We start from the raw sequence: 12,576 nt of genomic DNA, 5'->3' as shown, positions 1-12,576 counted from the left end.
GACGTGCTGCGCAGGTGAGGTGTCCTCGCCCTGGGCGTGTCCTGCGCAGGCCCCGCCCCGGGTGGGCGCGGCGGAACTGGGCGGTGCTCCTTCACCTGCCACTCGGTGCACTGGCAGGTCCTTCCGCCGCATTGGCCCGGAGGAAGGCGGGGTTCTGAGGACTTCCGGCGCTTATTGGCTCCAGGGGCCAGGAAGGCAGGGCTAAAGGTGACCTGACATAAGGGGTCATTCTTTTGCTGGTGGTTCTGTCGCCAATATTTTCGCTACGAGGCTGATTTCCGTCTCCGAACATTTAGAAGAGTTTGGACACATTGACTGCATATGTTAGAGAATCTTGAGTTTTCACGGCAGGTTTTTTCCCCCTAATATTTTTATTTGAAAGATTTGCGGAGAAAGATCTTCCATCCACCGATTCACTCCCCAAATGGGCTCCACGGCCAGAGCTGAGCTGATCCAAAGCCAGGTGCTTCTTCTGGGTCTCTCACGTGGGTACAGGGTCGCAAGGCTTTGGGCCGTCTTCTGTTGGCTTTCGCAGGCACATTACCAAGGGAGCTGCGTGGGAAGTGGAGCAGCCGGGACACGACCCAGTGCCTATTTGGGATGTCGGCACTGCAGGTGGGGGATTAGCTTGCTAGGGCCACCATGCCTCTTGTAAAGTTTTTGGCATAAGAAGCCTGAGTTCTCTAACACCCTCTGACATCAGCCAACTTTCATTCTAAGGTTGAACACAGGCCTTGTGTTATCACCATAGCTGATTGCCCGCCTCAGTTTGATTCACTGGAGTGTGTTTCAAGAAGTTGGTCAGTTTTCATGCATTTTCTGAGATCCCATTCACATGTTTTTTTTTCCCCCACAATATATATTTCTGCAATCTTTTTTAAAATTTTTTTTAAAGATTTATTTTTATTATTTTTTTTATTGGAAAGGCGGAAATACAGAGCAGAGAGACAGAGAGGAAGATCTTCCATCCTATGATTCATTCCCCAAGTGAGCGCAACGGCCAGTGCTATGCTGAACTGAAGCCAGGAGCCTCTTCCGGGTCTCCCACATGGGTACAGGGTCCCAAAGCTTTGGGCCGTCCTCGACTGCTTTCCTGGGCCACAGGCAGGGAGCTAGAAGGAAGTGGGGCTGCCGGGGATAGAACCGGTGCCCATATGGGATCCCGGGTGTGCAAGGCGAGGGCCTTAACCACTGCGCCACCGCGCCGGGCCCAATATATCTGCAATCTTTTAGAAGATCCCACATATAGATGCTAAATCATGTTGAATATGGTATTCATTTTCATTTTAAATGACAGGCTATAGTACACATTGTATTCTACTCACATTTTTTCTTAGGATGATATAGTCTATGTAAAATTTCTTTGTGATGGTTGCATAGTGTGTGTAATGTTTGTGTGAGCTTAGTGTATCAGCATCCTTCCTCTGTGGTTGACTGTTAGTTTTAGGTGCATGGTTATGGTGGCACATACAGCCAGTGTTCAGGGAGATGGGCAACCTGCTTTGTATCGCTGTTGGAACATTATGGTTAGTGTGTTCCCCAGAGGACAGGCATGCGAGCCTGTCATTTCCCCCAGGGATCCTGTCTGCCCAGGCTGGAAGGACATGTGGTCTCCCAAATATAAGGAAACATGAGATGGGCTCTTCTCCGTGGACCAGAGGCTGCTGGTTGGCTGGCTGCCAGGCCCCCCAAGAACCTCCCTGGAGAAGGCTGCACGGGAAGTAGAGCTGGGATCCAGCAGCCCTGAGGGTGCGTGAGGACAAAGCCTGCTGAGACAGGGTCTTTCTTTGGTTCCCACAGAGAGCAGGCAACACAGGGGTTGGGCTTGTTTTACAGATCCAGACACGGTGAGGCCCAAAGGGGGAAAGTGGCCTGCCTATGCTCTGGGCTGGGTGACGGTCAGGACCTTCAGGTCACACTGACGGCTGGCCAGCTTGCTGCCTTCTGCATGCTGCACACGTGTCACGCAGCAGCTGCTCCCTGCTGAGCCGCAGGCGCCGGCTTCTGCGTCTCCAGCGCGTCCAGTCCTGACCTCACTGGGGACTTTTGGCAGTCTGCCACTGGCGTCCTGCATTCACTCTCCTTCCCTGTTGCTGTGGCCCACTCCTTGTACATGCTTATGCACACTTCTTCCCTTCCTCAGCCTCCCGGGCACTCTCCCAACAGTGTCCATTCAGCTGCGTGTTTTGCTTCCCCACAGTCGGGCTCTCACTTTCAACTGCACCTGAATTTTCACCCGCACAGTGATCCGGTTTTTCTGCAGTTCTCTGCACTTTCCCTTCTCCTCCTCCCTTCTCTCACCTTCCTCGCTAGCAGCTGATCCTTAGCTCCTAGTCCACAGAGGACACGGAAGCCATCAGAGTGGACCTTGCAGAGGATGCTGCCCCGAGCACCCAGCGATGGCCCAGACTCTGTTCTTCCTCCTGGTCTTAGGAAGCGATGCTTGTGTTTGTTGTTTCCTCCTTCCCGCTCCAGCTCATCTCACCTCTGTTCCGTATCCTTCACTTTTCTTTTTTTGTCTTTAGCCTCACCCCCATCTCCTTTTCTTGACACTCCACACACACCTTCAGGGATTGTCTTACTTCCTTAGTGACTTTTCTTCCAAGTTTCTGGAAGACAGGCCTTAAAAGTCAACTGTACTCAGAACCCAGTCCCTGAAGACCTAATTGCCAAACCCGGCAGATGCTTTTCAGTCCTTTGCTCACTGCGGCCTCAGCTGCAGCTTAATCTCACTGCTTGTCCAGCTTTCTGGGCGCCCCCTCCCCTTCCTTGTCTTTGTTGAAGCTATTGATGTTAGACTCAGCAGTTTGAATATTGGGGTGGTGGGGCAGGTAAGTTGGATCTATAGCCTCTCTCCTGCTTTTTGCTGACTTCAGGGTCTTGGGGATTCTGTCCCTCACCCAGGCTCTACCTGCCCCATTATAGAATCAGGTCAGATTCCAGTGGTTCCCCTTTATTGCTGGTTCAGGCGGGACTCATATCGGCCTGTGCCAGTTGCTGAAAGCGTGTGACCCTAAAGGAGACAAGAACCAGGTAAAAGCGTCAGGTGTGGAGGCCAGGCCAGATGCAGATGCTGTGTCTGAGGGAGGGAGCCCTGGGGTGCCCTGGGATGGCTCAAGGCCTCTCTCTGTGTAAGCCTTCAGGTCAAGCTGTGGATGGCTTCTCAGAGCACCTGTATCTCTGTTAAAGGCACACAGACTATTCCTGGGAGTGGAAACCAGTGCCTGAGTGGAATGCAGGGGAAAGGATGTTGGTGCCTTGGCAGGGGCTGAGGGAACATGGTGAAGGGCCCGGATGCCTGCCTGCTGCTCTTTCCCACTCCTGTGTCATATTGCCTCCTCACCATGAGGTCTCCCTCTCCGCCGCCGGGTCTCCTCAGTCTCAAAGAAGGTCTCATGCTCCTCCCAGCGCCGGTCACAGGCCGCACACAGGAAATTAGACTCAAAACAGCTACAGCAACAGCCTGGGGCCAAAGGGCAGCCAGAAAAATATAAGGAATTGGGGTTTCCCCCGGAACTCTTCCCTACCCATCCACAAGCTCAGTGTCTCCTGCTGGCTCCCCAGCCTCAGCCCCAAACTATTGGCATCCCAGCCCCTCCTCAGGGCCTCCCCCCAATGTGCCCCAGCGCTTGAAGTTACCGTGATGTCGGCAGGGATGGGGCCCCATGGCCGCATGGTCTTCATGGCTGTGTTTGCAGCGACAATGTGCTCTCCAGGCCTTGGGGTCAAATGTGGCCCGTCTCTTGAGCCAGAACTCACCCACCTCCTCAGGGCGTGACGGGATAAAGCAGAACATGAGGCAGCGGCACTGGCTCACACGGCAAGGCACAGATATGTCTGTGGGCATGAGGATGGGTGCTGGGGTAAACCTGGTTCCTGATGGGGTCTGGCTTTCCTATGGCACCCTTCCCACTGTACTGCCTACCCCCAGCATGTGTATATACACTCTCATATGTGACGGTACCATTTCTTCTCCACACCCCCATAGGGTCATCTCCCCTACCTGACATGATATGATGCTCTCTCAGCAAGTGTCCACAAAAGCACTTGGATTCATCTCTGATCCGGAAACAATCCCACAGATAGTGGGGGCATCGCCAGCCAATGTACAGGCCTAGGGGTGGAGGCATTGAGCAGTGAGAAAAGGTGAGGGGGAGAACAACTCTAGGTTCCTCTCAGGTGGTCCCTGAACTGTGAAGCACAGAGCTCTTGCCCCACGTTTCCTCCACAAGTCCTCGCCTCTCCCTCATGCTTTTTTAACCCCTTAAGCTTTTCTCATCACCTTCCCCCCACCCCAAGTGTCTCCAGCCCCCTTCCCTACAGGAGCCACTTCTTGTTGGTCACTGTCAGTGGTGACCAAAGATCCTGACTTTCTGAACTGAGGTACTCTAGGTGGCACTTTGGTGTAGCTGAGTTGGCTGGGACTGTGGCCTTTCTTGTCTCCCTCTCACTCAACTGTTTCCCAGCGTTTATTTCTTTGATGTGTCTGAGGGAGAGGGAAGCTGGTGGTCCAGGGGTACAGCAAATGGCGGGGCTTGGCTACTAAGCAGAGGGAATGCTGAGGGTACCTGTTGAAGAGGAGGGGGGAGGGGGCTTCTCCTCACTTGTCCACATTTCCCTCCTGTGTACCTGGTGTTCCTGAACAAATGCCCGCTGTGACCTGGCTTTTCAAGGGTCAGGAGAAAAGAGCCAGGCCAGTGGTTGTGGATAGTAAAGATCCAAAAAATGTTAAGTTGGGAGGCTAAGAAAGGAGGAGTGAAAAGGAAGGAGGGGCTAAGACACAGTCCTGGAAGCAAGCACCACCTAGAGGCCACAAAGCTCGGTCTGTCTGGTTTTCACGGCCAATTTCATCATGAGGCTATGGTGGGGCCACGTCAGTGTAGGGGAGCCTCCAACAGCCCCTCCTTCTCAGACCCCAACTCCAGCTGAGTATCCTGCGGGCATCCCTAAGGAGAGGGTGACACAGCAGCTGGTCCCACATCCAGGATCTGAGACCACCTCTTCCAGAACCTTGTATCTGATGTTCTGGGTTTTTCTTCCTGGGACCCTTCTCTAGTTCCTGTGTTCTGCCTGTAACACCACAGTTCCTTAACTCATTTGTATTCTCAGTTAGACTATGAATTCTTAAAGGGCAAGGTCTGTCTTTTCAATCGTACATCTAATCCCAACATAGGGCCTCACACAGAATAGGCACATGTAGACCGAAGCCTGCCTAAATGAATTAAGTTGAGCAGATTCCTTCAGGGGAGAAGAAAGATCCACTATTCCTGGTATATTCTGAAGTTACATAACAAACCTAGGAAAGAAAGGGAGTTGGGGGCTGGTGTGGTGGCATAGTAAGCTAATCTGCCACCTGTGACACCAATTCTAGTCTTGATTGTTTTACTTTTGATTCTGCTCCCTGCTAGTGGCCTGGGAAAGGAGCAGGGGGTGGCCCAAGTACTTGGGGTCTACATACAGGTGGGAGACGTGGAAGAAGCTCTTGGCTCCTGACTTTGGCCAGCCCAGCTTGGGCCATAGCAGTCATTTAGGGAAGTGAACCAATGGATGGAAGATCTGTCTCTCTCACTGTAATTCTGCTTTTCAAATAAAAATAATTTTCTTTAAAGGAATTGGTGTTCTGTTATCTGTGATTAGCGGACCTAACCTACCCTCCTGGGCCTCCAATGAAGCTTTCTTGTCTTACCCATCGTCTTTGTGGAGCTAAAGCGTGTTCCAATGCCTTTTGGCTCTGCTGCGTCTGGGTGCCAACAGCCTATGGTGCCGGTACCCTACCACACCGAGGGAGTTTGGTTGAGATGACAGGGTCCAGGCAGAGTCATAATGGGCTGGGCATGAGGCAGGATTCTACTAGGGGGATTCTGAGCTCTGGGGCAGTAGCAGGACACATCGGGCGGGCAGGGAAGATGCAGAGATGAGCAAGGGTCAATGTCTGCAGGGGAGGACCAGGCCTGGCCTGAAGAGCCCTCAGACTCTCTAGGCATTACAAGTGTCAGGGCCCTTTGAGTGGACCAACTGGCATCAGGCTGTGGATTCCAGCATGGGACATTCCATTCTCCACTCTTGCTCCAAACCCCCTGCCTGTTAGGAGAAAATAAGCACCAACAAGGGGAGGAGCCTTTGTCTGGGATGCCATTGTAATTCTCTAGAACTTTCCAGTGCCTTGGTCACGTGATTTCACTTGCAGAACAACCTCTCCTGTGTACAATGCCTGTGCACAGCATAGGAGTCTATAGGAAGGATACCTCCAGTCCAGTTCTCGCCCCTGAGCTGCAGACCTACATAGCCAGCTGTCTACCAGATTCTTCTGTTTTTTCTTTTTTCCTTAAAGGTTATTTATGTGGAAAAGTGACAGTGAGAGAAAGAGAGGGAGAAGGAGAGAGAAGAGAGGGAGAGGTCTTTCATCTGTTGGTTCACTCCTGAAACAGCTGCCATACCCAAGGCTGAACCAGGCTGAAGCCAGGAGCTGTGTGTCCCACCTAGGTGGCAGGGTCCCAAGTCCTCAGGCCACTTACTATCCACTGTCTCCGCAGTTGAGTTGGCAGGGAGCTGGAGCAGAAGCAGAGCATTCAGTCTGAAATCTGCCCTGCACTAACCCCTCAACAGCCAGCTCAGTGCCTGGCCATAGTTGGTGCCTGGTACTTTTTTTGTAAAATGAAGAAGTGAAAAGCATACATGCACTATTTCTTATCACACAGATCACCATGGAGCCCTGGCTCTCCAGGGAGTTAAGACGCCTCAATTTTCAAAGGGCATCCCAAATATCTGCTCAGGATTGAAAACACTGTAATTGCTGTATAAAACTGCCTGTTTAGGGCCTGGTGGCTTGGCCTAGCAGCTGGAGTCCTCACCCTGAATGTGCCTGGGATCCCATATGGGCGCCAGTTCTAATCCCAGCAGCTCCACTTCCCATTCAGCTCCCTGTTTGTGGCCTGGAAAACCAGTCAAAGACGGCTCGAAGCCTTAGGACCCTGCACCTGCATGAGAGACCTGGAGGAGGTTCCTGGCTCCCGGTTCCTGGCTCCCGGCTCCTGGCTCCTGGTTTGGGATCAGCGCAGCACCAGCCATTGTGGTCACTTAGGGAGTGAATCATCAGATGGAAGATCTTCCTCTCTGTCTCTCCTCCTCTATATATATCTGACTTTCCAATAAAAATAAATAAATATTTTTTTAAAAAACTGCCTGTTTAAACAGGAAGAAAAAGAAATTCAATGTGAAGAAAAGGAAATGTAGAGGCCTTGAAAGGTGGGGAGTAGATGGATTTCAAGAAAGGGAATGAGGAACTCAAGAGATACTAAGTTTGCAAGAAAATGAATCAGAGAAATGGAAGATGTGAAAATAAGCAAAAGTCACCTTATTGAAAATTGAGTTCTTTGTGACTTTCTTGACCAGAGGTATATGGGGAAGGTCCCTGGCACAGGGAAGGAGGAAGGGATAAGGGTTTGCAATGATTGGGTTGTGTTTACAGCATAGACTTTTTGACATACTCTATTCTCATCTTAAGGGGAAAGGTGATATGAAAGAGCAAAAAAAAAAGAATGCGGTGCTACCTGTGGAATTCAGTCTAAAAACTTCCCCCAGACTTCTCATGTCTCTCCTCTAGGGTGAGGAGACCCATACTTTATGGGTACTCAGATAATCATGGACCTGGTATGCAGAGGTGACAGCCTTATAACATCGTTATTTATTTTCATTTATGAGACACACAGAGAAAGGCATCTCCTGTCTGTTGGTTCACTCCCCAAAATGTCTGCAACAGCTGGGCTGAGCTGGGCTAAAGCCAGAGCCAGAAACTCCTACCTGGGTCTCTCAAATAGGTTGGGGAAGGGGAGTAGGAGCCCAAGCACTTGAACCATAATCTGCTGTCCCCCAGGACATGTCCTGGGCCATGTCTGGTACAGGCATCTAGTGCCAATCTGTGGCCCTTTTACTTTATATATATATATTACAATTCTTGTTCAGCTGCTTGTCCTTACCTGGGTTGTTTATGAATAGCCCCACTGTGGTAATTCCTGCCCACCTGTCTATAGTCCTTCCAGATTCTAGGCAGTTGGCACAGCTGCTTCCACAGGCTCCCCAGATCCTGTGGGATTACAGGATGACTGTGGACCTGTTACAGGTCTCAGGAAGGCTCCCTGGGCTCACCTGACTGGATGGCATTCAGGGCTGTATTCTTCTCCCATTGGAAAATATAATTCACCTGAGTACCACATTGCTCTCTTTGCATTGTGTTAGCTGCTTCCACCAACTCTGCCTGATTAGCAGGGTCCACAGAGTGGCCTGTGTGACATGGGAAGGAAGGGACTGAGTAACCAGGAGGAAGCGAGAAGACTCTAAAGCTAAGAGAAGGGACCATGTTGCATAGTAACTCAGCCCCCCCCTTCTGGTAAAGATCAAGGACAGTGGACAGTGAGGAGAACAGAGGAAAGGGCAGGGACAATTACAGACAATGTCTCTCCTGGCCTTCTTCTTGCCCAGCTGATGTTCAGGCTGGCCTGGGTGAACAGTGATGTCACTGGTGTCCACTTCCTCCTCCTCTTCTGCATCTTCCTCTTCCCTCAGCTTGGCAGATATGTCCACAGAGAAATGGGCTGAAGGGCCCAGAAGGGAGTGTTCTGGAAGGTATTCGACTTCAGGGCCCTGGGTGGCCCTCCTTGTGTATGAGCTCTCGCTGGAAGAAGGCTCAGAGAGGTCTTCCTTCAAAACACCAGAGGAAGACCCAGAGGCAAGACTTAAGGATGAAGGCTGAAAGGAAAGGTGTTTCTCTGGGACTTCAGAGCTCTGAGTCCCTAGGAGGATCTCAGAAGTAGGGGTCTTCAAAGGGGTCTCAGAGTCATCCTGCTGTAGAGAGATGGTGGGCTCCAAGGGAGACCCAGAAGCATGGGATTCCAAGGGGCTCTGGGAAGTGGGTGGTATGGGAGGGGTCTCAGAGACATCCTGTTGTAAAGAGATGTGAGAGGTGGTGGGCTCCAAGGGAGACCCAGAAGCATGGGGTTCCAAGGGGCTCTGCAAAGTGGGTGGTATGGGAGGGGTCTCAGAGACATCCTGTTGTAAAGAGATGTGAGAGGTGGTGGGCTCCAAGGGAAACCCAGAAGAATGGGGTTCCAAGGGGCTCTGCGAAGTGGGTGGTATGGAAGAGGTTTCAGAGATGCCCTGTTGCAGAGAGATGTGAGAGGTGGTGGGCTCCAAGGGGCTCTGGGAAGTAGGTGGTATGGGAGGGGTCTCAGAGACATCCTGTTGTAAAGAGATATGAGAGGTGGTGGGCTCCAAGGGAGACCCAGAAGCATGAGGTTTCAAAGGGCTCTGGGAAGTGAGTGGTAAGGGAGGGGTCTCAGACTGTTCTAAAGAGATGTGAGAGGTGATGGGCTCCAAGGGAGACTCTGAAGCATGGGCCTCCAAGGGGCTCTGGGAAGTAGATGGAACCAAAGGGGTCTCAGAGAGGTGTGGCTCTAAAGGGATCTGGGAAGCGGATGCCATAGTAATGTCCTGAGAGGCCTGAGGCTCTACAGTGGCCTCAGAGATAGAAGGTTCCAAGGGGGACTCCTGCAAGTCTTCCATAGAAGGGTCTTTTGAAGAGGGGTGCTGTTCTGCATCCATGGTGGTGTCAAGCTCTTCTGTGGCCTCATCTGCTTCCATCTAGTGGTAGAATAGGGTACAGGCTTCATTAGGTTGGGACTCAAGGGTCTTCAATTTTGGGTAGGGGGGGGAGGGAGGAATCACAGGAGGGTATGGGATTAGCATAACGCTCTCAGTGCACCTGAGATAGAAGAGGGAAGCAAGATGAGCTCTGGGTCTCAGGATGGGATGCTAGATGGTTCGCCCACGTGCCCAGACCTCATGGGCATGCTACTGTGAGCCATTAATCGGCTGGGACATAAAGGCTGATGAGAGGAGTGAGGGGGACAGCATGATGGCATATCAGGCTGAGCCTCTGCTGATGGTGCTGGCATCTCATATGAGCATCCATTTGAGTCCCAGCTGTTACTTCTGATCCAGCTCCCTGCTTAGAGCCTGAGAAAGCAGCAAAGAATGGCTGAAGTCTTTAGGGTCCTGTACCCATGTGGGAGACCTGGAAGAGGCTCCAGGCCCCTGGCTTCAGATCAGCCCAACTCTGGCTATCATGCCCATTTGGGAATTAAACCAGTAGATGGAAGATATGTCTTTCCTTTTCTTTCTGTAACTGACTTTCTAATAAAAATAAACTAAGTCTTGGGCCTGGCACAATGGCTTAGAGGCTAAATTCTTGCCTTACACACACTGAGGTCCCCTGTGGGTGATGGTTTATATTCTGGCTGCTCCATTTTCCATCTGGCCCCTGGTAATATGCCTGGGAAAGCAGTGGAGGATAGCCCAAAGCCTTGGGACCCTTTGCCCGTATCGGAGTCCTGAAAGAAGGTCCTGGCTCCTGGCTCCCGACTTTGGATCAGCTCAGCTCTGCTGCTGTGGCCACTTGGGGAGTGAACCAGTGGATGGAAGATTTTTTTGAACCTCCTCTTCTCTATAAATCTGCCTTTCCAATAAAAACAAACAAATATTTTTAAAAAGCTGAAGTAGTCAGAATTCCTGTTCTCCAGGAGGAAGTCAGAACACAACCCCTGGGGTAGTCCAAGAGAAGGGGCCTAGGGCATGTCCTCCTTGGACCCAGCAGACAAGGTTCCAAGGGGTTCCAGAGACTGGAACTGTCAAGTGAGTGTCGTGGTTGGTCCTGTGAGCACCACAGACTACCATTATGCATCAGCAGGACCATGGTCATAGTCTGGGGATCCTATTCTCTCCCTCCTTGATTATATCATTCATGTTCAGGACTCCAGCAGGGTGCTGCTGACTTTCCAGCCCACATTCCCAGCCCAGACCTCTTTTCAGACTCCTGCATTTTCACCCCCATAGCTTGCTGCCTATTGGACATTTCCAACTGGATGCTCTACATATGTCCAGTGGGGCTCTGGGAATCAGCCCAGTCTTCCTCTTTCCCCTTAGTGCTCACCTTCAAATAGCACTAAGAGCTGTGTTACTTGTCTTCTACACGTTCCCTGGATGCCTCCTCTCCTCCCTGTCCCTTCCACCCCTGCTCTTGCTATCATCATCATCTGCCTGGATCGTGGACTCACTGTGCCTCTCCATTGCCATCCCCAGCACAGCCCTCCGCTTGGCAGTTCTTTCTGTTCTTTATACAAAGAGCCTGATCCTATACTTCTACTCAGGCACCATACTAAGTGCTGGACTCGGCTGAGTCTGGGAGAGAGACAGGTTCACCAGCACCACTCATACAAATGGGTTGAGTCCAGGTGCTATGGGGAGGAAATAGGCCTAATTTATCCTCAAAGGATGTCTAAAAGAGACAGTCCTCCTTTCTGATCCAACCAGAATCTTTTAAAATGTGCAAGCTAAGGGACCAGCACAATGACTCAATAGTCTAATCCTGCACCTCCAAGTGCCAGTATCTCATATGGGCACCAGTTCGTTTTCCAGCTATTCTGCTTCTGATCCAATTCCCTGCTTGTGGCCTGGGAAAGCAGTAGAGAATGGCTCAAAGCCTTGGGACCCTGCACCCATGTGGGAAACCTGGAAGAAGTTCCTGGCCCCTGGCTTTAGATCAGCTCAGATCAGATCAGCTCCAGCTGTTGTAGCCATTTGGGGAGTGAACCAGTGTATGGAAGATCTTTCTCTGTATCTCCTTCTCTCTGTAAATTTGCTTTTCTAATAAAAATAAATCTTAAGGGCATGGTGCGGTAGCGTAGTGGTTAAAGTCCTCGCCTTGCATGCCTGGGATCCCATATGGGTGCCAGTTCTAGTCTTGGCATCCCTGCTTCCCATCCAGCTTCCTGCTTGTGGCCTGGGAAACCAGTCAAGGACATCCCGTGTGAGAGACCTGGAGGAAGTTCCTGGCTCCTGGCTCCTGGCTCCTGGCTCCTGGCTTCGGATCGGTGCAGCACTGGTCGTTGCGGTCATTTGGGGAGTGAATCATCGGATGGGAGATGTTTCCTCTCTGTCTTTCCTCCTCTATGTATGTCTGACTTTCCAATAAAAAAAGTAAATCTTTAAAAAAAAAAATACAAACCCAGCCCTGGTATTCTCCTTGCTTAAAAACTTTTCATTACCTCAGCCTAAAGGGTTAAGTCCAAATTTCTTGGCCCTGATATTCAAGGCAACACTACCTGAGAACCCCAGCTTTAACTTTCTCTGCTCCCCACTTTCCTATGCTTCTGACACCAGATCTGTCACTCTTCAGATCCCTTGTGGATGGGAAGTTTGGGAAGGATGGTGGGGGAGAAGATAACCAGAGTTAACTTGGAGGGAAAAGATTTCAGAGAATGTAGAATCTGAGGATGGGAAGAGAAGAGGTGGTGGGAAGGAGATGGGGTAGCAGACATGCCCAAGGACGGACAGAAGATGTTGGGGGGTGGTCAGTGGAGAAGCTACCTACCTCTGGGCTTCCGCTTGGTTGTTGCTAGTCTTTGGGTCACGATCTTGCCTACTGATGGGATGTGCCGAGGGATTGGGAGGTTCGGCTGCGGAGGAGCCAGGCCTGCAGGTGCTGAGTGGTGACCGGTCTGGCCTGAAAGTCACTTTGGGAAG

The 12,576-nt window shown here is 51.2% G+C and overlaps 1 protein-coding gene across 1 annotated transcript; it reads right to left on the bottom strand.

The window, feature by feature from the left end:
- Window positions 1-2,893: 2,893 nt before the first annotated feature.
- FAM221B (family with sequence similarity 221 member B) lies at window positions 2,894-9,636 on the bottom strand. The gene is made up of 7 exons (XM_040963694.1): window positions 9,388-9,636; window positions 8,472-8,898; window positions 8,146-8,286; window positions 4,004-4,114; window positions 3,640-3,837; window positions 3,344-3,463; window positions 2,894-3,013 (listed from the first exon to the last, which is right to left on the bottom strand). The coding sequence occupies exons 1-7, from the start codon at window positions 9,634-9,636 to the stop codon at window positions 2,976-2,978; spliced, it is 1,284 nt and encodes a 427-aa protein (XP_040819628.1). The 3' UTR covers window positions 2,894-2,975.
- Window positions 9,637-12,576: the final 2,940 nt, after the last annotated feature.

The sequence above is a fragment of the Ochotona curzoniae genome, unplaced genomic scaffold (genome assembly GCF_017591425.1).
Source record: "Ochotona curzoniae isolate NIBS_2020 unplaced genomic scaffold, NIBS_Ocur_1.0 scaffold_3208, whole genome shotgun sequence".
In the NCBI taxonomy this organism is placed as follows: domain Eukaryota; kingdom Metazoa; phylum Chordata; class Mammalia; order Lagomorpha; family Ochotonidae; genus Ochotona; species Ochotona curzoniae.
The sequence above is the reverse complement of the archived record's forward strand: the minus strand, read 5'-3'. Positions and strand labels throughout refer to the sequence as shown.

Coding starts and splice junctions, on each gene's coding strand:
- FAM221B (XM_040963694.1), bottom strand. CDS start 9,636: ATGGAAGCAGATGAGGCCACAGAAGAGCTTGACACCACCATGGATGCA. Junction 3,838..4,003: donor AGAGCATCATATCATGTCAG/GTAGGGGAGATG, acceptor TCATGCCCACAG/ACATATCTGTGCCTTGCCGT. Junction 3,464..3,639: donor CCATCCCTGCCGACATCACG/GTAACTTCAAGC, acceptor CTTTGGCCCCAG/GCTGTTGCTGTAGCTGTTTT.